The sequence below is a fragment of the Notechis scutatus genome, chromosome 1, assembly GCF_049901735.1.
Source record: "Notechis scutatus isolate UNSWTSFEM ecotype Mainland chromosome 1, rNotScu1.2, whole genome shotgun sequence".
NCBI lineage: Eukaryota > Metazoa > Chordata > Lepidosauria > Squamata > Elapidae > Notechis > Notechis scutatus.
Genome location: NC_142009.1, coordinates 66,216,328 through 66,239,025, shown reverse-complemented (window position 1 = coordinate 66,239,025; position 22,698 = coordinate 66,216,328). Strand labels below are relative to the sequence as shown.

At 35.9% G+C, this 22,698-nt stretch overlaps 1 protein-coding gene across 4 annotated transcripts in view; it reads right to left on the bottom strand.

Annotated features, from left to right (window-relative positions):
* Positions 1-22,698, bottom strand: part of HEATR5B (HEAT repeat containing 5B) — a 48,360-nt gene that overhangs the window by 10,413 nt on the left and 15,249 nt on the right. Inside the window, exons 16-29 of one of the 4 annotated variants that reach the window (XM_026669336.2) lie at positions 22,412-22,465; positions 21,636-21,811; positions 20,175-20,280; positions 19,586-19,776; positions 16,989-17,148; positions 15,835-16,024; positions 13,630-13,799; positions 12,525-12,669; positions 11,802-12,041; positions 9,988-10,239; positions 7,962-8,143; positions 6,792-6,860; positions 6,189-6,368; positions 2,486-2,726 (exon numbers count right to left, since the gene is read on the bottom strand). In XM_026669336.2, coding sequence (XP_026525121.1) covers positions 2,486-2,726; positions 6,189-6,368; positions 6,792-6,860; positions 7,962-8,143; positions 9,988-10,239; positions 11,802-12,041; positions 12,525-12,669; positions 13,630-13,799; positions 15,835-16,024; positions 16,989-17,148; positions 19,586-19,776; positions 20,175-20,280; positions 21,636-21,811; positions 22,412-22,465 — 2,356 coding nt within the window. The remainder of the gene's footprint in view (positions 1-2,485; positions 2,727-6,188; positions 6,369-6,791; positions 6,861-7,961; positions 8,144-9,987; positions 10,240-11,801; positions 12,042-12,524; positions 12,670-13,629; positions 13,800-15,834; positions 16,025-16,988; positions 17,149-19,585; positions 19,777-20,174; positions 20,281-21,635; positions 21,812-22,411; positions 22,466-22,698) is intronic. The other 3 variants (XM_026669337.2, XM_026669338.2, XM_087966520.1) reach the window with 3 other exon arrangements.

Below are 22,698 nucleotides of genomic sequence, written 5' to 3'. Positions count from 1 at the left end.
AAGAACCTTTAGCTTTGCACAGGTGTGCAACATTTGGAAAGCCACTTCTTTCCTGCTTTTTCAACCTCAGCTGTGCCGCACAAAGCAGCTGAAGTTGAAAAAGCAGGAAATAAAAGACAGGTAAGAGCCCGGACGGGTGGGTGGGCCAAACAGCAGCAAACACAGAACCGGTTCAGTGTCTGCTGCTCTTCAGAGCTACCGGTTCTATGGAGCCGGGCAGAACCGGTAGCATCCCACCACCCCTGGCCCAAATCCTTTTGACCAATTTTTTGCAATGTTCTATCATGTCAAAAAGGATAGACTTCCGTTTGTCGCTTTATGCGGTAGGGATTCGCGAGCTGCGCGATCCCTACTGCGCTAGCCGCTTTGGGCTCCGATCCGAAGGGTGCAGAGCAAGGCTGCCTGCAGGGGCAGCTGAAGGTAGGGGGATCCGGAAAAGGGTTTGGGGGTGCTGCAGACCCCTCCCTGGCCGGCAGAACTCCCTTTACCAAGACGGTGCAGCGGCGTCCGTAATGGCCGCCACAAAGAAGCCGGCAGCTGGGCAAGTATGTACAGGAGGAAGAGGAGAAAGTTTTTAAAAGTGAAAGTCTTCTTGGTCGCTCCAGGACTCTAAGATATATTTAATTTAATTCCTGAAAATGATGGCTTTTGGATGATTCTTTCCACAAGAGAAAATAAGCGGCAATTTTGAGGTGCTGAAAGGAAAGTTTACTCTCCCTCCCGACGGAATTAATAAATGGATATTGAGAAACCTGTTTTTTTTTCAGGTAAAACTAGCTTTTGGGAAAAGTCGGAAGGGAGAGGACAAAAATATATTTATCTGGCTGGATTTTGTTGGAGGAGATGCCTAAGGATTTGAAAACAGAAATAAAACCTTAATAAGGCTTCAAAACACAGATTTGAATTTTCCTTTGTCTGATACTACCCCTGGAAGAGAAAGGGGGATTTTGGCTTGGCTTGGCTTGATTGAGGATTGTGGACTTTGGGACTGTCTTATTTTTCTTTGGAATATTTTGGTTGGTGTGAGAAGAAAGAGGGAAAAAAGAAAAGAAAAGATCTATAATGGCTTTTTCCTTTGAGGAACTGAGGGATGAATATGAGCAAACAAAAGCAGCCTGTAAAGATGGTATGGAAAAAGCTTTTCTATTTTTAGAAATGGCGTTGGTTAACTACAAAAAGACAATCCAGATGGAAGTAGAAGAACAACAAGAAGAAGATGAAGACGCCATCTTTAATGAATCCCAAAATTCATCTAAGAAAGAAGGAAGGAAGAAAGCGAGGAAAATGAAGGACTTAAGATCTAAAAAACATTTAAGAAAGAGAAAAATATGATGCAAAATAAATACAATGATAGCAAACAAGAGAAAAAGGGAATACAACAGAGAAGGGATGCCAGCAAGACAGAGGTTAGAAGAAGGGGGTAGGAAGATTTGGTGGGGGAAGAAAGAAAGGGGAAAGGCGGAGAAAAGCCACAAAGTTTTAAAATTAGATGGGAAAAGAGGAATCTTTTTAGGGATAATGGGTAAAGCATAAACTTTATTAAAAAAGATTTTGCAAGGTACATAAGATGGTATTGTAACATTTGTATTAGAAATAGAAAATTAGAATGGTTTAAGAGTTAGTAAGAAATTGAAATGTTGAAATGTTTAATAATGATTGATTTTTAAAATGTAATAAAATATTGAAGGGAAAGGCAATGAGAATGCTATAAGATTTATTATTTAGATTTTGTTATTAAAAGTAAAAATTAGTAGATAGAATGTACCAAGCAGAATCAAATTGGGTATTAGGTGTTATTTTAAATGTTAATCTAATTAATTTAGGAGAGGATAGAAAGGCATCACACTCTGGTTAGTGATTTCAGGAGAAATTCTTTTTTTTTTTTTTATTATAAGGAATGAGACAGAGGGATAATAAAGGATGGGCAAAAGATACAAATATAATGATTTAAATTAAGATGGACTGAATAAGATAGAATTATGAAGAGTGAAATGTGTGGAGAAGTTTATGTAGAAGATACAGAATGGTTAACAAAATAGGTAATGATTTGTAAGATGAGCATGAATATAATTAAAGCCCATATAAAGAGAGGTACCTGGGGCCAAGTTACTTTACTAAAATATTTTTTTATGTATGTTTGTGTCTGTTTATGTCTTTGAGAGTATTGGTGAAACCTTGTAGAAACACAGAAAGAGAGTGACGATAATCAGGTCAGAAAGAAATAGATGAAATAATAATAGTGAAATTGGATAAAAGTAAAGAGAAGTAAAGAGAAATTGGATAAGAGATGTTTTTACGCTCACATGGAAATGGTTCAAAATAGAAATGTATTGTATAAGATAAGGTTTTATCTGACTTGTTAAATTTATAATGGAAAAAGGTATCATGTCAAAAAGGACAGCAGAGGCAAATGAATTGGTATAATGTTGAGTTTTCTGCTTTTTACCTTTGCAACTGGATTCTGAATAAAATTTTCATGCCTTACCGTCTGGAGGAAGCTGACTTGCAAATTCAGCTGGTAATGTCAAAAGGGCATAGTCTTTGAGGGCAGCTAACCAGAGACGGCTGAGAGTGGGCAGCTCTGGTTGAACAAGTGTTATCAGACTATCTGGTGGCAGTTCATCTACTGTGCCATAATCATCATCGTCATCATCTCCTCCATTTTTTGCTGCTTTCTTTGGTTTGGTCTCTGCTTCTTTCTTAATCTTCATAGCTACAACATATACCTTTAGGTAAAGCGCATGCAACATATTACTAAGTGTGTAGAGAAGATAAAATATGTCTTACATATCATTAAATAGAGTACATGCTGAACTCTGATAACATAAAAAAAAAAACTTTAAAAAGAGAATTTAGGTGATCTGAATTAGTTTTACTAGTACCATTATATTATATACTGTAAAGAAAGTGTATAAAACAATTGACTAACACAAAAAAAATAGTAATTACATTTTTCATCAGACAAATTACAAGTCCTCCGATTTTCGTTCTCATCACAATCCAGGAAAATAACTCATTATTTTCTTGACTGTTTGGCATTCAGAGAAGAGACGCTCAGAAAAGAACGTTACCTAAGATCAGCCAGCAAGTCTGTACCTGCAATGTATTTTAAAACTTTGCATACCATATCATGCTAACTCCCAACTGTTGTGCTTTATGTGTGCATTAAATTCTGTGGAAGAAATGAACAACTCTAACATTTCTTAGGAGATTTACATGGGCTTAAAGCATCATGGCAGTATATTTCAGTTTAATTTAAAGGCTCCGCAACCATGAAATAAAAAACAAAAAACTTTCAAAATAGCTGTATTAAATTTTTTTAAATGAAAATGTATAAGAGAAAATCCTAAAGGAGCTTAGGATTTTGGTAAGATCTCTACAATATACCATAACACACTTTATTGAAAAGCAGGACTCTCCCCTGCCACCACTGTCTTTATTCTTAATTCTCAAGATCTCCAGTGGGGGATCAAATTTTAAAAGATCAGCATGAAGATAAACTAAATTCAAACCTAAGTATAGAGGGCAGCAAGACTGGAAATTTACAGAACTTGAGTTAACTGAAAAAATCAGTAACCAATTCTTCATTGCAATCTGTATAATACATACAGTCCACCTCATTAGCATGTTAATATAATCTGGGGAAGTGAAGTGTGCAATACAGGACATAAGCTAGCTTTCGGAAGCTGTGCATCCAATGGACAGTACTGATAAACATGGGTGATTTCAATCAGAAGAAGGAAGGCAGATTTCAGGCAACATTAAACTTCTCTAAAACGGTTTAAGATTTACTATCCTCATCAAACAACTCCGAACAGCAGAATATGGATGTTATTTAGATCATAATGAAGTCTGGCAGTAACTGAGTCAGTTAGCAAAATGTTAGAAATAAAATGAAGTGCTTTTCCTATGACTAAATTATGAAAGTGACCACCTTATAGAGGCTATAAGTTCTAAGAAACACAAGATGCCATATAGTCCATTCAGGATCGAGAATCTGGGAAAAGACATTTCAATAGGGTTTGAAAAAACATGGCACAAATTCAGACTTGTCTTTGGGCCAAAAAAAAAATCTCTACATAAACAACAACCTTGTCCTTATGAAAAAAATCAAAGGCCCATCTGAATGAAGGACATAGACAAAATGTTGTGCCAAACTCTGCTATGCCATGTCAAAAAAATGAAAAAGGCATATTCTGGAGACCAACAAGCAATACCAACATGGATAATACTGGACAGAACTGTTACACAGGGGAGATACACTATGGAGAAACAAATTTGATAAAACCTTTTCAAAACTGTATTATAATTGGGTGAAGAAAAGACACTAAAGCCATCCATTAGGGCTATTGAAATTGCCACAGAATTGATCTTTAGCTGAAAGACCATAACTTAATTCATACATTTGAAAGTAGTCCCATCTAAATGGTCAGTCAAATTATTCAGATCTGGTCTAGATGGGAGACAAATATTTTCCTGGGGAGTAATTTATTTATTTATTTGTATCCAACCTTTACTAGTTGTACAAATAACTCAAGGAGGTCAACATATGCACACCTTCCTCCTCCCTTTTCCCCCCAACAACCCTGTGAGTTGAGTTGGGCTGAGACAGAGAATGACTGACCCAAGGTCTCTTGGCTGGCTTTCATGGTTAATATGGGACTAGAATTCGTGGTTCCCATTTTCTAGTCTGGTGCCTTAACCACTAGATCAAACTGGCAATGGGAAAAGCTGATGGCCTCCTGATTAAGATGACCTTGCAGCATCTATAGAATAGCATGAGATCTGTCCTGAATGATTCTGGTGACATCCACAGAATCCATAAAAACAAGAGGAAATAAATACAAGAAACTTTGGAGACAATGGAACTAGAACTTATTTTCTAAAGATTAATAACCAAAGCACTTCTGCTGAAACAGGGAAGAATAATTGTTAATATAGATGGTGCAGAGTTTATTATTGATTATGTACTGTTATGTGTCCTATTATTAGGGTACCCCAGTAAGAGAAGCAGATGGCTAGGACTAAAACATGACGTTTCCATTTGTGCATTGTCATTGCCAGTGCCTCAAGAAGCCAGCCAATACATTGCCTTATTCTACCATAAAAGTGTGCATAGCTGCTACAAAAGAAGGCACAAAATGACATATAGTCACTAGGTTCTAGGGAACTGCACTAACATGCAACTTATCAGTAGAGTGATCTTACTGTTCTCTGGATGAGACCTATCTGTAGTGCCTATCATAATTCCAGTAATGGGAGCAAACTTTGCATGAGTGATGGTATCTTGAGAAAAGACTGTGCTATTTCAAAATATCTGCTGTTCGGAAGTACATGCCAGATAGCTAGAAGGCTCAAACCTACTCTGGTCGAGATAGTCAAGCTGGAAACTAGGAGCCATATCAATTCTAACAATGTGAAACATGTTGACGTTATAGTAGCTTTTTTCGCTCTGTCAACATGACAGTTTATGCAGTTTAAATCTGAAAGTTATTTTCACCACATTTCCTACGTTTTAATGGTGTTTTGGCCTTGCAGTTTTGAGCTGTGCAGCTAGGCTGCTTGTTGATTGTTGACATAACTGACATTTCTGCCTTGAGAAATATTGACTCCTAATGTAATGTCACATTGGAGACTAATCATTGACCAGCTGGACATCTGGAGAAATAAAAGATGAAGCTGGTACCTCTCGTTGAAGCAAATTAGAAGAGAAGCAGAAGCTTTTAAATTGAGGGAGCTAACATAGAACCTATGTGTGAATCATAATGGCCACAACTTTAAGCAATAATTATTCTTTCTGTGCAACCTCAAAAACCAGTCGCTATTTCAGAGTGTTATCAAACCCTATGGAACAGACTCAGACTCAGAATTGGAATTGAGTACTGCTAGCAAGAAGAGAACTAATGGTGATATCTTCCTCCCCCATTCTGCCAGTGGAAGTACTCAGCTAGGCTGAATATCTTCCAAGTATCACTCAAGTAATTGTTTTATACTTAAAACCTAAAAAAAAAAAGATGTTGCTTGTAATAGGAGCAAGCAAGTGTGAATTTGTTAATTAGCTAATTTTGGCTGCATTTCTATGCTATGAAATCAAGAGAGTTACAGCAGGGAACTACAGAGTATTTGCACTGAATGCCACAGGAAAGCTAGAATAACTAATTGCTAGATGATAATTGCTAAACATTTACCTCTGCCCAGGCTTTGAGTACTGCCAGTTTTTCCATCGTAGTGGCACTCTCCCTATACAGCTGGCTGGAAGACCCTTTTCCTGTTTGTACTTTGTCCAAAGAAGAGACAAGAAGGTTGTGAACACGACGGAGGTCATTAAGGTCACTTACTACGCCACTTCCAATCCAAGCACTGCATACCTAAAAATCAATGAAAGCATGGATCCAATAACATATCAATTCAATTCAAATCTCATCTCAGCGAAAGACAGAAAGGCTGAAACAAAAGAAACGAGAATATATTTTCTAGGAGAGATTAATACAAATAATTATCCCCTGCCTTTTGAAAAAGCAGAAAGAATATCCTTCACACCAAAATGGGAAAATCCCTATGCACATATCTTAAAGACCTCCAAAGATAGTTAAATAGCATGATGATACAGATGATCAGAAAATTTAAAGAGACAAGTTGCTTTCTCAGTGTAATGTTCTAAGAAAAATACTGACGCAATATTTACACTGTATATTTTTAGAGTCACATGTCAAAATTGCTGTTCGTTTCTCTCTCATTTCCAGATATTGCATTTTGAATTTCTGAAATTGCATTAATGCTTTTCTTTGTACCTGGCAAGCTTTTGCTGTTATATCTGAAGGGGTATCCTGGGAGAAAGCCGGTCTTAAAGCTGCCCCAACCTAAAGAAGAAAGAAAGCAAAATATCTTGTATCTCAGCAACCAAAATTGGAATTCCTATATGTCTAGGTTAATTGTTTCATCTATCAGTGTCATTTTCATGGAGGAAAATGGATTCAAATTTTAGGAGCACACAGATCCATAAAGTACTGTTATTTTTTTAAGTAGGCTTTATGCCAACATTTCTGTGATAAGCAATGGTGATAATGGTGTCAGTTAAAAAGAAAGTGAGCACTTCATGTGATTTGAATGGATTCTAGTCAGGTTTATTAACATTTTAGGTGATTAAAGAAAGAGCTACTATTAGGACAGGATGGAGAACACAAGATCACTATTTGATACAGCTTAGAATAACAGATATTCTTCTATAGGTTCTTTTAAGTTCAAAAAAGTATTCATAGGAAACAAAAGATATGAAAGAATAACCCACACTATATATTTTAAAATGTAATTATCTTAAATTTGTAGGAATCTAGAGCATCAGCTCGCAACCTTCATATGAAGTTCTACTTTGTAACTGAAAGCTTCTGGGTACAATGGGAAGCAGAAACCACTCTATGCCCTCAAATGGACCCTTGCAATTGCAATACAAATAATTACATTAGTTTTGAATATGTGTCATATTATAATGCAATATGAATAACAACTCTTAATAAGGTCAAAATCTCATAAAAGTGCCAAATCTCATAGAAATTTTCAGTTCTAACAAAACATCATGAAATTTTTATGTATTTCTTCAAATGAATGAATTAATGATGTTTTTCTGAGACACACAATATAGTCTGCGTGCAATATCCACCTAGAGCAAAACAAAACAAGCAAAATCAACATTCATTTAAATTGATGAATTTAAGATAAATTATGGAACATTTTCTTGGAATAATCCAAACTTTTATGAAGAAATGCCTAATCTATCAATCCTCACAAAATGAGATCAAGAGTAAAGCTCTGACTGAACTCCATGTACGTATACAGACCATTGACTATTTTCAAAAAGCATCAGTGTATACAGTTCAAAACTCCAACATAAATAATACTGGGATGAGATACAAAGCTTTCCCCATATGATTTTAAACTGGCATAAAACCCAAAGATTATCTTACATTAGCTTGATACTGTTCTAGAATTACATGGCCTGGAAACTCTGGTTCAGGAACTGCTGCAAATTTCTTGATAATGTCTTCAAGTGTTTGGAGACCAGCCATTCGCAGCTGATTGCTGTGGTCAGTTGCTGCCATAAATGCCATGCGAATAAGATCCGAGAGATGAAGCACTAGAAGGTCATCTGAAAATAAAAACAAGAAAAGAACTTATCTCAAAAGCCACTCACAATTGGCCAGCTTTGATTCAGAAAAAAAACAAGTTGTGCGTTTACTCCAGTTTCAGCAAAGCAAAGCCTCCCCTAAATCCTGAGCAAAAATATTGTTTCAAATGCCAGGACCTTTCTTGTATGCACTGTTCTTCTCGGGACAAGAATTTTTAAAAATTCTTGATGAACAGAGCTTATCTCATGTTCTGCAAAAATCTAAACCATAGTTAGCGAGCTCATAGTACCTATTATTCACAGAAGAGCATGTGATCACTTCTAATATTCAAGGCACTGGCTAATTTGGTTAAGGGAACAACAATGCACAGTATTTCTGAAACAAAAGCTTAATTCAGACTATAAAACAGAACTATTCAAAGAGTACATAAATAAGGAACAGCCTACAATCGTGGCTTTCATTGCATTTAGCATCTTTTAACATTTTACCTTATTTCAATATTAAATTGTAATCACAATTAGAGATTAAATACATTTTTATTGAGTTTAGAAAGACGAAATTCATATACAGATTTCGTGTATTATAATGATGATGATTTATTTTATTGGAAATTGTTTCTCTGGGGCAGTTTTTTGATGAGATACAGATCTCTATATTTTTGTAGGGAACATCAGAAAAAACTATATGGCATGAGCTATGAAAACAGAAGATGTCTTCTGTTAAGGAAGAATCACTACTGGATATAAATAACTTGGCCCATTTAACACTCAGTCTGTAAAATCACTAACAAAAATGACATTCAGTATCTTGTTTTATAAGATACGTATATCAGCGGAAATATCTGCAAATTTTAAGTATGGTGTCCCAACTTTTAAGCACATTGGTCATTCAGATGATTTTGAAAAGCTCACGATAGCCCGCAGGAAATGACTTTTTCCATCTTTGTATCACCACCTTCATCTTCCTTACATTGAAGATTTCCCAGTTGAATTAACTATACTTTGCATTATACCCGACTGCGGAAACTATGATGAACAGTTTTATAATAAACCATGGTCTGAGATATATTCAAAATGTGAACAAAAGCAGGAAGGAATGATATAAGAACAGTATTCAAAAGTGTACATGAGACTATTAAGGAGCAAAACATAATTTAAAATATCTTACTTTATCCAAATTTCAGTTGTAGAAAAACAAATCTAAATAGGCAGCACATAAAGATAATCCTCAACTTATGGCCACAATTGAGCTCAAAATGTATGTTTTTAAGTGAGAAATTTGTTAAGTGAGCTTTGCCCCATTTATGAATTTTCTTACCACACATTAAGTGAATCATTGCAGTTGTTAAATTAGTAATACAGTTGTTAAGTGAATCTGGTTTGCCCATTGACTTTGCTTGTCAGAGATCACAAAACTGGACCGCATGACTCAGGGACACTGCAACCGTCATAAATATGAACCAGTTGCCAAACGCCTGAATTTTATTCACATGACCATGAGGATGCTGCAAAGGTCATAAATGTGAAAAATGGTCACAAGTTGCTTTTTTTCAGTGCCATCGTAACTTCAAATGGTCACTACAAATGGTAACTGTTATAAGTCAGGGACGACCTGTGCTGTGATGAGCAATTTAAAGTGTAGAATAGACAAAAAAACCCTGCAGGCAAACATACTTGTAACCTATCCCTGATGCATTTCGCTATATTATGATAAACCATGTAAGACAGTTTGAAGCATAATATGGCTACAGCAATCCATTTTTCATCAAGGAAATATAATACCTGAATATTCATTCAAGTTACTTGAAAGTGGCTAAGAAACAAATTCAAGGAAAAAGAAGAGGAAAAAATGAACAATTCTTTACTTTTAGGGTCTCTAAGTTTGGCAGAGCGGGCCAGAGCTAGATCAAAGTGGGCTTTATTTGCATGTTCACAGAGCATGATAATCCGACACAGACAATCTGCGGCAAATACTCGAGTAGCCCAGCGAGGAGCCACAGAGGGCTTTGATTTGTCTTCTTCACCCAGTGTAGTAAACATTATATCATCATCCATTTCATCCTTCTTCTCCAAATCTTCATCTTTTTCACCTCCTAATGGAGCCGTAGTTGTCATATCTGTATGTAATAAGAGATTTATTATTTATACAACATATTGAGGACCAAGACTTGAATGAAACTTCCAAGATTAGTTATTAAAATCATATCCTATAAATGGCTGGAAGAACAGCATTGTTTTCATCAGTTGAAAAGACAAGAGAAGACAGCATTCGCAATCTAAAGTGCCAGACAAGAAATAATGGATGGAAATTGAACAAGGAGAGATTTAACCTGGAAATAAGGAGAAACTTTCTGACAGTGAGAACAATCAACCAATGGAACAGCTTGCCCTCGGAAGTTGTGGGAGCGTCATCACTTGAGACCTTCAAGAAGAGATTGGACTGCCATTTGTCAGAAATGGTGTAGGGTCTCCTGCTTGGGCAGGGGGTTGGACTAGATGACCTATAAGATCCCTTCCAACTCTGATTATCTGTTATCTGCTATTGGAATGCCATCACAAAGGCAGCTTTATTTCCGATCATTACCCACCTAATGGTTCCAAATGAAACTAATAGCTCATGGGAACCTTCATATAAAATGCAAGTTATTTCAGGTATTGCAATTTCACAATTGCAGTTTTGCCTTTAAATAGCCTGGTTTCTCTGAAAATCATGATAAAGTTGTCAAGAATGTAGGCAACATATTAACATTTCTACCAAGAAAACAATGACACATAAAGGAGAAAAAAAGATTTGCAGTGCTGTACACAGTGTATAAAAAGAAAATTTCTGCAACTATATCTCAGTTACAAATGAAAGCAATTCAGAACAAAATAACATTTTAAAAATCAAGAAATTAGTCTAAGGGAAAGAATTTAAAGTAAAGAAAGTATATGGCCAATTAGTTAAACTATCAGCTTTTTAATTCAACAAAGATAATGAAGCATGTTAATGCTCTACAAATCTTAGCTAATTGTATTATGTTGCAATGAAATATTTTAAAATATGCCTAAATTACTGAAATTATGAGGTCAGTTATCTAGTTATGGAAAACACAATTAACATTTAAATACATTTCATAGATGTACCATTAAAAGTTAGAAAAATATATGAATGAATGAGTTATTGAGCTCACTTGCTTACAACCTAATTTTACAGATAAATTTCAAATAACATGATTTTTAACATTTAAAAATGTTAATGTAGCACAAAACTTAAGAATCACAGGATTTTTAAAGGGCCATCTCTCCAAATACTCTTCTCCTTCATCTCATTCAAAACATTAATTTTAAAGATTCTTTAAAAAGCCACATTTATGAAGGTATTTATTAAGTCCCACTGCACAAACCAAAGAATAAAAATCATTAAAAGTTGTTTCCACTGTTGTCTGAAGTAATCAGGAAGTATTTATCAGCTGTCCAGAGTTCATTGGAATTAGGTGGCTCATAAATTCAAATAAATAAATAAAAGATGTTGATTTATCATAGATGACCTTTTCATAATTTATAAAAAAGATTTTCTGAAGACACAACAGATTGCAAACTGAACAGTTCTTTAACAGTAAACAAAGAAATCTCTATAGAAAGAGGAGACAATAAATATTTTCTTCACTCATTTACCAAGTCATTTTCAGATTCTTACCGCTAGATGCTGCGAGGACATCCTTACATAACATTAACCAGTGAGAGAGTTTTTCCACTGCCAGAGATGAAAGCATATGGCCCAAAGTATCATGAATATCAGAACACAATTTCCGATCAGTCTCACGATCTAACATTCCAAAAAGAACTCCTTCCAGTCCTGTCTCTGTTATTTTAATTCCTTGATGTCTGCCATGACTATCTCTTCGAGAGCAAAGTCCTAGGGCAAAAGGATTAATATCTGCAAAACATATATTAGGTAGTACAACATCTGAGATTTTTCTAGTGAATTATTTAACTAATTAATACAATGGCTATGATCCATTAAAGAAACCAGAATAATTGTTACATTACAGTACCATAGATCTTCAATGTGAACAAAAACCTGCTAAACTACAGTAAGATTCCATCTAGATTTGCACAGTCAGATTGAATTAATAAGATCTCTTCGATTCATCTTTCCATATCTTAGGAAGCACCCTTCTATGTTACACAAAACAGTTAATTAAAAATGCAGAGGATAAAACTTCTATTTATCTCTGCAGGCCTAGGCTCAGCAAATGCCTTTCCCCGGCCAATCAAGAGAAAACTACCAACAATCTATCAACCTGTGAAAGGAGAGAATATTCATATAATTTGCAAAATTGTGTGAGAGAAAAATATAGCTGAAAAACAAAAACAGGAAATAGGTTTAAGAAGCTCCACTCTTTGGTCCAATACTTACTTGTCCCGTTATTGTCTTTATCTCCAGTATTTTTTGCTAAGCTCATGGCATATTCACAAACTTCTGCTGCTTCTCTTTGGGCAAGCTGCCTCAAACATGCTACTGCAGCCCTACGTAGAAGCAAGTGGGAGCTGCATAGGTGAACCTATAACCATCAAAAAGCAGCCAAAGGGGGCTTGGTTACTTCAAAATGTTTGTAGCTTCTACAGATTAATGGCAATCACTTGCTGCTACATATTATGTAAGAGCATTTCAATCTGTGTTTCTCAACCTTGGCAATTTTAAGATGCATGGACTTCAACTCAATTTATGACAAAGCTGAATACAATTTTCAAACAGAGATGTTAAATATTTTTCTTCCAGTAAAATACATTTAAGTCGTCCACTTTTACATAACATAGCAACGTCCTGATCTTTACTCACAGAAAGAAACAATATGCAGATTGTCTAATTATTCTGCAAGGAACACTTTTTGAACCAATTAATTTATTAACAATTATACTGAAAATCTTCGTGTTTTTGCATTTCAGCAAAGTGTAACAAAAGAATTAGTTTCATGAAAGGTTCATAAGTATACAACACTGTGCCTCATCTTCATTCAGAGGATAAAAGCATTTTAAGAATTTGAAAAATCTAAATGCCAAACTGACTTTTTTAATGCACTCCAACTTATAGATTATACTTATTAAACTTATAGATTAACAGAAAGATCTGTATACAATTTATTACAAAGATAGAAAGTACATTTTATACATGCTTGCAACAAGCAGCGATCTGACAATGTTGGTGTCATCATGAGCATTTGTGGGACACTATTTTGGGATATAAGAGCCGTGGTGGCACAGTAGTTAGAATGCAGTTTTGCTGACTAATTCTGCTGTCCACCAGTTTCCAGCAGTTCAGCACTTTGATTCTCATCAACTCAAGGTTGACTCAGCCTTCCCTCCTTCTGAGGTGGGTAAAATGAGGACCAGATTGTTGGGGGCAATATGCTGACTCTGTAAACCGCTTAGAGAGGGCTCGAAAGCACTGTGAAGCAGTATATAAGTCTAAGTGCAACTGCTATTTGCTGTTGCTACATAGAGGAAGGACAAAATATACTTACACAAAGACTGGGAACAAGACTGGAAAGGTTAACATGTCGTGGTGCAAACATGTGAAGTTGCTGGAGACAGGAAATGGCAGCTGCTTGAACAAGAGAGTCAGAATGATCTTGTGTAATTGCACATCCCACCAGACATGAGGAACGAATGGTAGAAATTGTAGCTCCATTACCTATCAAAATTAGCATTTTTAAATCAACTTTCATAAATTGTGAAATGAAAGACAGCCAAATGAGTATCTTGCTATTTAATACCCCAGAAAAGTACAATCCTCTAAGGAAATATAAAGACTCAGTTTGGGATATTCACCACATGCTAAATAATACATTTCTGAATATTTTCTCCCACCATCAGATGTCTATTATTATGTTTTTAAGTTCCTGTAGTGTTGAAGTTCTATCTATTCTTTTGAGTTTTCTCTGTGTATTATGGATAGATTTTATTTTGTTCCTTTTCCTGCCAAACTCTCCACTTTTTTAATGAACACTAGAGAACTTGTGATCTTTTGGATTATTACTTCAGAGATATTTGCTTACCTAAAGAGAAATAGAATGACCACAGTTTTTTGGGCAGTTTCCTTTTGACTTTCTTTGGGGGGGGGGGGGGGGGGGGGGGGGGGGGCGTAAGTTTTTGTGGGGTTCCTTTTTGATTTTTTTTGTAGGGGGGGGGAAGCTGGCAGGGAGCATTAGAAATCACAATCAAGTGACTTGGCTGACCACGGCAATAAAGCACTATAGCAACTTTTAATGAAGCAGCCTCAAATTTGTCAAATTTCAGTGTCATGGGAGTCATGGTCCTGGATTTTGGATGCATTCTGTCACTTAGGCCATCTGAGGTAAGTTAATTAAAAAATTAGTGCCTATGAGGTACCATTTCACCCAACTGAAGGCTACAACCAATCAAATCACAAGAGTTTTAGATTGTATAAATATGTTTACATAGTTTTACTTCCAATGTAATGTTTTAATCATTTCATTGTACACTATATTAAGATGCAGCTTACACAAAACAGCATAAAACTATCTTAAATAATAAATTGAGCTGCAAAAGAAAGGAACTGAACTCTATAGTATAATTTCTGAGGGGTATTCTCCTCAAGACACATTTCAAATGGTAGCAAATCTTAAAGAAAACTCTCTGATAAGAATTATTAAAAGATCAAGATGAATTCTCAGAATTTTGCTCAGAAAATGACCTGGACCCCAGACAATTCAAGAATCACTAGTATGGTATATCATAAAACCAGCCTAGAAACAATTGGACCTACATACAATTACAGTTGAATTGAAGAGCCAGTTTAGTGTAGTGGTTAATCAGGAGACAGTGAGTTATAGTCCCACCATAGGCACAAAGCAGCTGGGTGATCTTGGGCTAGGCACTTTCCCCAGCCCTAGGAAAAAAGCAGTATCAAACTACTTCTGAAAAATCTGGCCAAGAAAACTGCAAGGACTTGTCCACGCAGTCTCTGACAATCAGACACAATTGAATGGAAGAAAAAAAATCATCTTGACTGAACGTTGGTGGTTATAATTCAGTTTATTACAACATGGTTAAGTGTAACCCATAAATTTTACCAGTCAGGTATCTGTGCCCAAGAAGAACTACCAGTTTTCTCTAGTCAATAAAATCTTGACAATGTGAGTTACATAATTAAAAGAAAATGTTCTTAGATATAATGTATATAGTACACATAACACAGAATAAGACTAGAGTTGCATCTGGAAGGTAAAAAGAATAAAAATAGTAAACTTGCCTATCACTAAAACCTAGGGATGTGGAGCACTTTGGATTTAAAGCCAAAAAGTGTCTTAGAACAAACATTTGTTGGCACCTCCTTAACGAAAACAATGTCACTCCTAGAATCACAATAACCACCTGGGGTCAAAAAAAGTACAAGTTAGGAGTTTAAGAAGGTACCAACAGTGTGAAAACATGCGTTTAGGAATGGTTGTAGGTGCACTGTCAGTACCTTTTCAATTTAAAATACCTATTTTTCCAGGGATCGTGCTTCTACTTTGCAATCTCAAGAAAAGTAGTAGCTTTATTAAGAATGTGCCAAGAAGAGCAGCATGCATGCTCACGTCTGCTCTGAAGAACCTTTTTAGCTTTGGGTCCAAAGCACTGAACATTTGTATTAAATTGCAAGCAATGTAATATGCATAAAACCGTAGGGAAGGTCCCAACACTTTCATTGTTGTCGTGCTAACCTTGTAGCTCAGGACCAACGGTAGTTATTATAGCTCCCAGACATCGACCCAAACATTGGTGAACTTCTGTATGGGATGGAGGCACTGTCAGAAGTAAAGTAAGGACCAAAGATAGGGTAGGCTCCACATATCCACGATACATTGGTCCACTGGAATCCACTATTAGAGCAAGTGAATGGAGAGACCATGTCTAGAAGAAGAATGACTAATTTAATCATATGCTTTCGTCTTAATTAGGATCCTTAAAAGGCTACAACTACTTCTCTACTTACAATTTCTCCATTGAGTGACCATTCAAAGTTATAACAGCACTAATAAAAATGACTTATGATCTTTTTTCTTATTTAAGACCATTGCAGCATCCCCACAGTCACGTGATCAAAATACAGGAAGTTGGCAACTGGCATTTATTTATGACAGTTGCACTTCCTGGGGCCATGTGATCACAATCTTCCCATTTGGCTCCTGACAAGCAAAGTCAATGGGGGAAACCAGATTTGCTTAACGACTGTATGATTCACTTAATAATTGCAGTGACTTGCTTAACAACTGTGGCAAAAAGGTTGCAAAATGAGGCCCAACTCATTTAACAACTGTCTCACTTAGCAAGATAAATTTTGAGCTCAACTGTGATCCTAAGTCAAGGATATCTGTACAACAAATAGATTCTCATCCATATATACTAACATCATTAACATGTCTCTCTAGATTGGGAACTGTACAGGAACTACCTATTATAATAATAATTAAAGAAACATAAATATTCCCATGCCTCACAAAAGAAGAGGTAGCAGAGCCACCTAGACTAACAAATATAATTTATGATTTCTAGCCAACAGTTCCCTAAAATACAAATAATATTTTTTTTAATTCATAAAAAGGATAATGCATAAAATTTTTAAAGCAAGAAGTTTGCGTTATTATGGTAAAAATATTTTATCACAATAAGAGCCACACTAACCTTAATAACTGGATTCCTTAAAGCAAATTTGCAGAATACCAAAAAAGTCATGCTTCTTAACTAAATAACAGCAAGATTATACATTTGTGTAAAGTCCAAAGCATACCTGAATATTTTTCAAAGCACAAATATTATATTCCTATAACGTATGTTCATATAATGTGTATTATTACACATTATTTATTAATTTTACCTGGACTTCAGGAGAGGTCCCATCTTGTGCTAGGGCTAATAGAATGCTGACACTGGTTTTCAAATGCTGCCCAGAGCCTATTCCACCAACATAGCGATGCAGGCACCCAAGGGCCAAAGAGTGGCCAGTTCTTGATACAACATCTCTAGCAGATTTCAACCTGCCAATATTTGTTTAAAAAGTCATTAAATCCACAGTCAAGATAGCAAAACTCTAAGCACAAAACTTTTTTTGTAAATGACAAAAAGCAATGCTATGCAACTCCATAAGCTCATAGACATTTTGGAATTACCCAAAGCATCATTGTGGATATTCATAAAATGAACAGAGCTACCTAGTTGTCATTTCAATTTTATTTTAAACAAAATTTTATAATTACATTGTTAAAACCAGCCTATACTTCAAAATAACTCAATTTCCCCATTAAAAACACACTTTTTAATTCCAATGATAATAGAAAATTAATGTAAGATAGTAGCAATTGGGTCTCAGTTTTTGTCTTTAGGAGACAGGATTATCTTTATGATATTTGTAATAAAAAACATTTATAAATAATTCACTAAGTAAATGAACCTGAGAGTAAAATTGAATTAGAAAAATGTTATGAATGTTCCCTCCTTTCTTGCTCTCATTTCTTCCCTCAGTTTCTTCACATATAGAAAAATATTCCACATTGCAGTATTAAACCTAACAAATGTAACCATTTAAAACATTTGTAATAAACAAATCTTTTATTTTTCTACAACCATGAACGGATATAAAATAAATACATGCAATTAAAAGAATTGTAACTCTGGAACTACAAACCCTCTCTTTAAAACAAATTGATTTTCTTCTTTTGATTCCACACTATTCCAACCCTTTATAAAACTTAGAACCAAAAGTCAATCAAGTTATCTTGACACCAAAATAAGCCATGTATTTGCCTTCACTTCAAAAACATTCATTTTTGTATTATTTTTCAAAGTGAGATCCACTGAATTCAAAAGTATTTACACCTTCTGAATTTGCTTTGAGTTATGTGGCAATAATCTTGGGGGGGAGCAGCAGCAGAAGAGTTTACAACAGAATCTCTTTGTCTAAGGTGTTCAAGCTGTGTTAAAATCTCTCTTGAACCAAGGCACCTGTCCTGCCTACTGCCAAAGGGCCTGTAATCACCTAATCAGAGGTTTCATTGAATAATGTCTGCTTTCAACCACGTACCACTGCTTGACATGCCACATCTGCATCTGAGACCACAATTCAAGCAACAAGGGCTTTTAGCCAAGCAGTTAGGTAGGGGCTTTAATGGGAGGAGGGCTGGATCACATCTACTATTATCTCCTAATCCACTTCCAAGCAGTCATTCGGCCTTTACTACCTCAGGATCCAGAACCACAGCCTTGCCACCTACACTCATCCTCTGGAATTCTATCTCTAATGGTAGTAGTGGGTGAGAGAAGGGGAACAAAAACTGCATAGCATTATAGCAAGCTTCCAAAGGTGCAAAGGCCATACTTCTTTTTAGTCAACAAACTAAGGAAGTAATACTGATCAGCTTCATTTATGTGCGTTCTTACAGCTGAATTTCTTCAGTTATAGTTCATTCAGCCAAAATTACTGGAATATTATTGTTACACACAGTTTGTGTATTGGCAGTTTTGAATTTTCACAACTGTTACATGTAGACAACATTTGAGTATACAAATAAGAGCTTCACATATTCACATTTTGGCTTCTATTTCATTTTGTTATGTTTGTACAAAATGCAGATGAGCTTTTACACATCTGTAAATAGAATAATGTCACAATAGAGTTAGATTAGAACTAAAGAGAAATTTCCTAATAGTTAGAACAATTAATCAGTGGAACAACTTGCCTCCAGAAGTTGTAAATGCTCCAATACTGGAAGTTTTTTTTTAACCAATTGTCTGAAATCATTTAGGGTTTCCTGCCTAAGCAGGGGGTTGGACTAGAAGACCTCCAAGGTCCCTTCCAACTCTGTTATTCTATTCTATTCTAGTATATTTGTTACTTCTTCTCACTTGATTATAACAGATCTTGTTGGATCAGCCTGGCTGCAAATGGCTATCCTGTGGTATCTGGTTGCTTTCTTTTCTGGAGCAATTACTGGCTGATGATGAAGGGTACTACCTTCTTCATGCCAAATGTCTCATGCTAACTTCTTCAGTCGACATGACTTTCACAGTGAAAAGAACCTCTTAATTGGGCTTAATATGGCAGCTGGAGAATGCCCATGGCTCGGGCCAGTGGGGTTGGGCTGAGGTAGTCCTTTTTTTTTTTTTTTTTTGAAGACTTAGAATAAGGTACCAATGACAGAGACTGGTACTGCTCTTGCAAGCTGGAAGAAAACAGCCTCTCTTGGCTGAAGAAAATGAGCACAGGCTCCAGAATCTAACTACTCATTATTCATGGTTTCACTATTGATGGTTTTATGTTGGAACAGAATCACTACAAATACCAAAAGCTAATTATATAATTTATATATTTTTCATATTTGTACAAAAGAAAACAATTTAAACAATAAACAAACAAGCCCAAACAGAAATAGCATTTAGCCCAGTTCTTGTTTTATGTAAAGTAAAATTACAGCATACTTATCAAAGCTGTATTGAGCCATCCTGGCAATGAAAGTTGCTTCCCCAACCACCTGGGCCATTCTGCCCAGAGCTTCTCCTGCAGCACATCTCAAAATAGGATTAGGATTGTCAAGTGCTCCCATTACAAGAGTCAAAGCAGACTTGCGGACTTCTTCTGGTCCTAAGGTACTTTTGTTCTCAGCCAAGCCCTTTTATGAAAGATAATACTTTAAAACATGATCTAGAACGTCTTTAAAGCAGTCACAGATCAGCTTAAGGAAATACATTATGAATGTGCCCTTATATACCTGCTTTTCAGCATCTTACAAATCATTACATTTTAATTATACAATTATCGTTATGTGTCCACTTTACAATCTACCTTTCTACCCAAAGGGCACTCAAGGCAAGTAATGATAAAAATACAATCACTATTTAAAGTGTGATTAAAAAAAAATCAAAAATCATTGTTTGCTAATTAAACTATAAAGGCCTCGCTAAAGTAACAAGTCTCTTACTAAAAACCAAGAGAGCAGGCAAAGCTCCTAAGAGTGCATTCCATTGCTTGAGGGTAACACTATAGTTTCATCTTTTGAAACAGATTTACCTTTAGTGCACTGAGAACAGCAGTAAAAATATTAAGCTGTACTGCTTGTTGACGAACACCTTTTGCCTGCTTGATGCATTCTGCAAAATGATCCAACATTTGTAGCCTGAAAATATAAAAATGAGGAAACTAGCATTAAATTAGCAAACATTCACAGTCCAATAATAATGGCTGCTAGATATCTTGACCCAGTAAAGCAGCTTTTATCAGATATGAACTAATGTAATTAGAATTAACTCTGAAGTCTATTTTTACTTGTAAAAAACTAGCCTTGTGCTGCCCAGATTCACTGCAACTATGATGAAACTTGTCTTATTTATTTAATCCAAAATGGCATAATCACTTTTAAGTTTATTGGAAATAAATGAATACATTTAAACTTATTCTTGAACAACTTAAAGTAGTTCTTGCACTGAAATTATCATTTAATTAATTCTTTTCCCCTGTAGCGTGATATCTTCAGTGTGTGGGTGGTGTTGGGAATATTACGTCTTTCATTTATTCACAGCAACCCAATGAGTCACTAAGAGCATATCCATTGTACAACAAGGATGGGAAAAAAGTTGTTGCGCCTTAGTTTTATCAGTAAATATCTCCTGAGTGTTTCATTATACAATTATCCTTATAAAGGATACCTGTGTTTCTCTTGTCTTTTAACTGTACTGGTAATCTCTTTTTCTTCTAACTTTAGCTGTCTTTCTCCTCACCCTCCTCCATTACCATCCCCTACAGTTCCCCAAATTCTCTTAGATTTCTAGTTGCCTCCCATATTTAGAAGCATCCAAATAATTCTTTAACTTTATCAGTATGATCTTTAAGTCATGTTGGCTAGCAGTTCTGGATATTGCAGTCCTAATATACCTGAAGGGCATCAGGTTGGGAAGCAGTGCTTTAGCCCCTTTTGATAACTGATAACAGGTGGAAACCAACAGCTGCATTAGAAGGTAACATCGGAAAACTTCTAGATAAAAATTACCTTTGAATGTCAAGTCAAATCCTATTCCTGCTAACTATAGCCATTTTATCATATTTAAATAGCTAACTAGTATGCTAATCGGAGTACTGAAAATAATGTAAACGGAACGTCCACTAGCTTTTTCCAAAAGATAAGTTGTAACATTTGAAAAATTATAAAAAAGGAAAAAGGATAACTTATTTTTATATATTGTTCTCATTTTGATGAGGTATAGAGGTGTTATGAAGTGTAACAAACCTGTGTTTGTAGGACACATGAGGGAAAACAACTCAAGTGTAAGTGTCAGAAGTGTAACAAACCTGCGTTTGTAGGACACATGAGGGAAAACAACTCAAGTGTAAGTGTCAGAAGTGTAGCAAACCTGTGTTTGTAGAACACATGAGGGAAAACAATTCAAGTGTAAGTGTTAGAAGTGTAACAAACCTGTGTTTGTAGAACACATGAGGGAAAACAACTCAAGTGTAAGTGTTAGAAGAGTAGCAAACCTGTGTTTAGAGGACACATGAGGGAAAACAACTCCAAAGAGAGCCACTGAGGCATCAATGACTGATACTCCCAAAGGAAGGGGACCTGGCACTGCTTCTCCAGCTGGGATGCGCAAGTAAATAGAGGAGGGATCGTGTTCTAGGGCACCACTTCCTGAGGCACTGTTGGGCTGGAGCTGTAAAGCATCAGAACATTTGAAATCAGAGACATGTATTTTTTATCCCATAACATTTCATATCAGTTAAAAAATGTTGCCCTGGTTAAAAGAGTACTCTACGGGGCCTATATAATATATCTTCAGTTTTTACAGAACAATTATATCCCCAAATAAGTCTATCTGCTATTCATTATCCTTTTTTCATTATCAAAGAATCAAAGTGTTGATTCTTTGTGTAGGGGCCTTGGAATTCTTTTAGTCCAATCCCCTACCCAATACAAGAATCTTGACACCAATTCTGGACAAAAAGATGTCTAGTCTTTTCTTGAAAACCTCCAGTGATGGAGCACCCACAACTTCAGGAGTCAGGCTATCCCACTGTTTAATACTCTCACAGTCAGGGAATTCCATCTTAGTTCAAGTTTAGATATCTCATTGTAAAGCTTCTACCCACCAGTTCTTGTCTTATGCTTAGGTAATGGGAAGAAAACATCTACTGCCTCTTCCCTGTGACATCCCTTCATGTATTGGAAGACTATCCTGTCTCACATTATCCTTCTCTTCTTTAAGGTAAACAGACCAAGTTCCTTCATAGGATTTAGCCTACAAGATCCTTACCATCTTTGTTGTTCTTCTCTGCACTCTTTCCAATTCCTCAGCATCCTTTTTGTACTGTGGTGACCAGAACAGGGCAGAGAATGTCAGAGGTTGTCTGATCAGTGCACTATAGAGCAGTACTATAAATTCCCATGACAACACTATGCCTCTGTTGATACAGCCGTAAACTGCATTGTCTATTTTGGCAGCTGTAGCACATTCCTGTCTCACCCTTAATCTATGGCCTACCAAGACGCCACCTCTCTTTTGCAAGTACTATTGCTCAGCCCCGTATCATTTATCTTGCA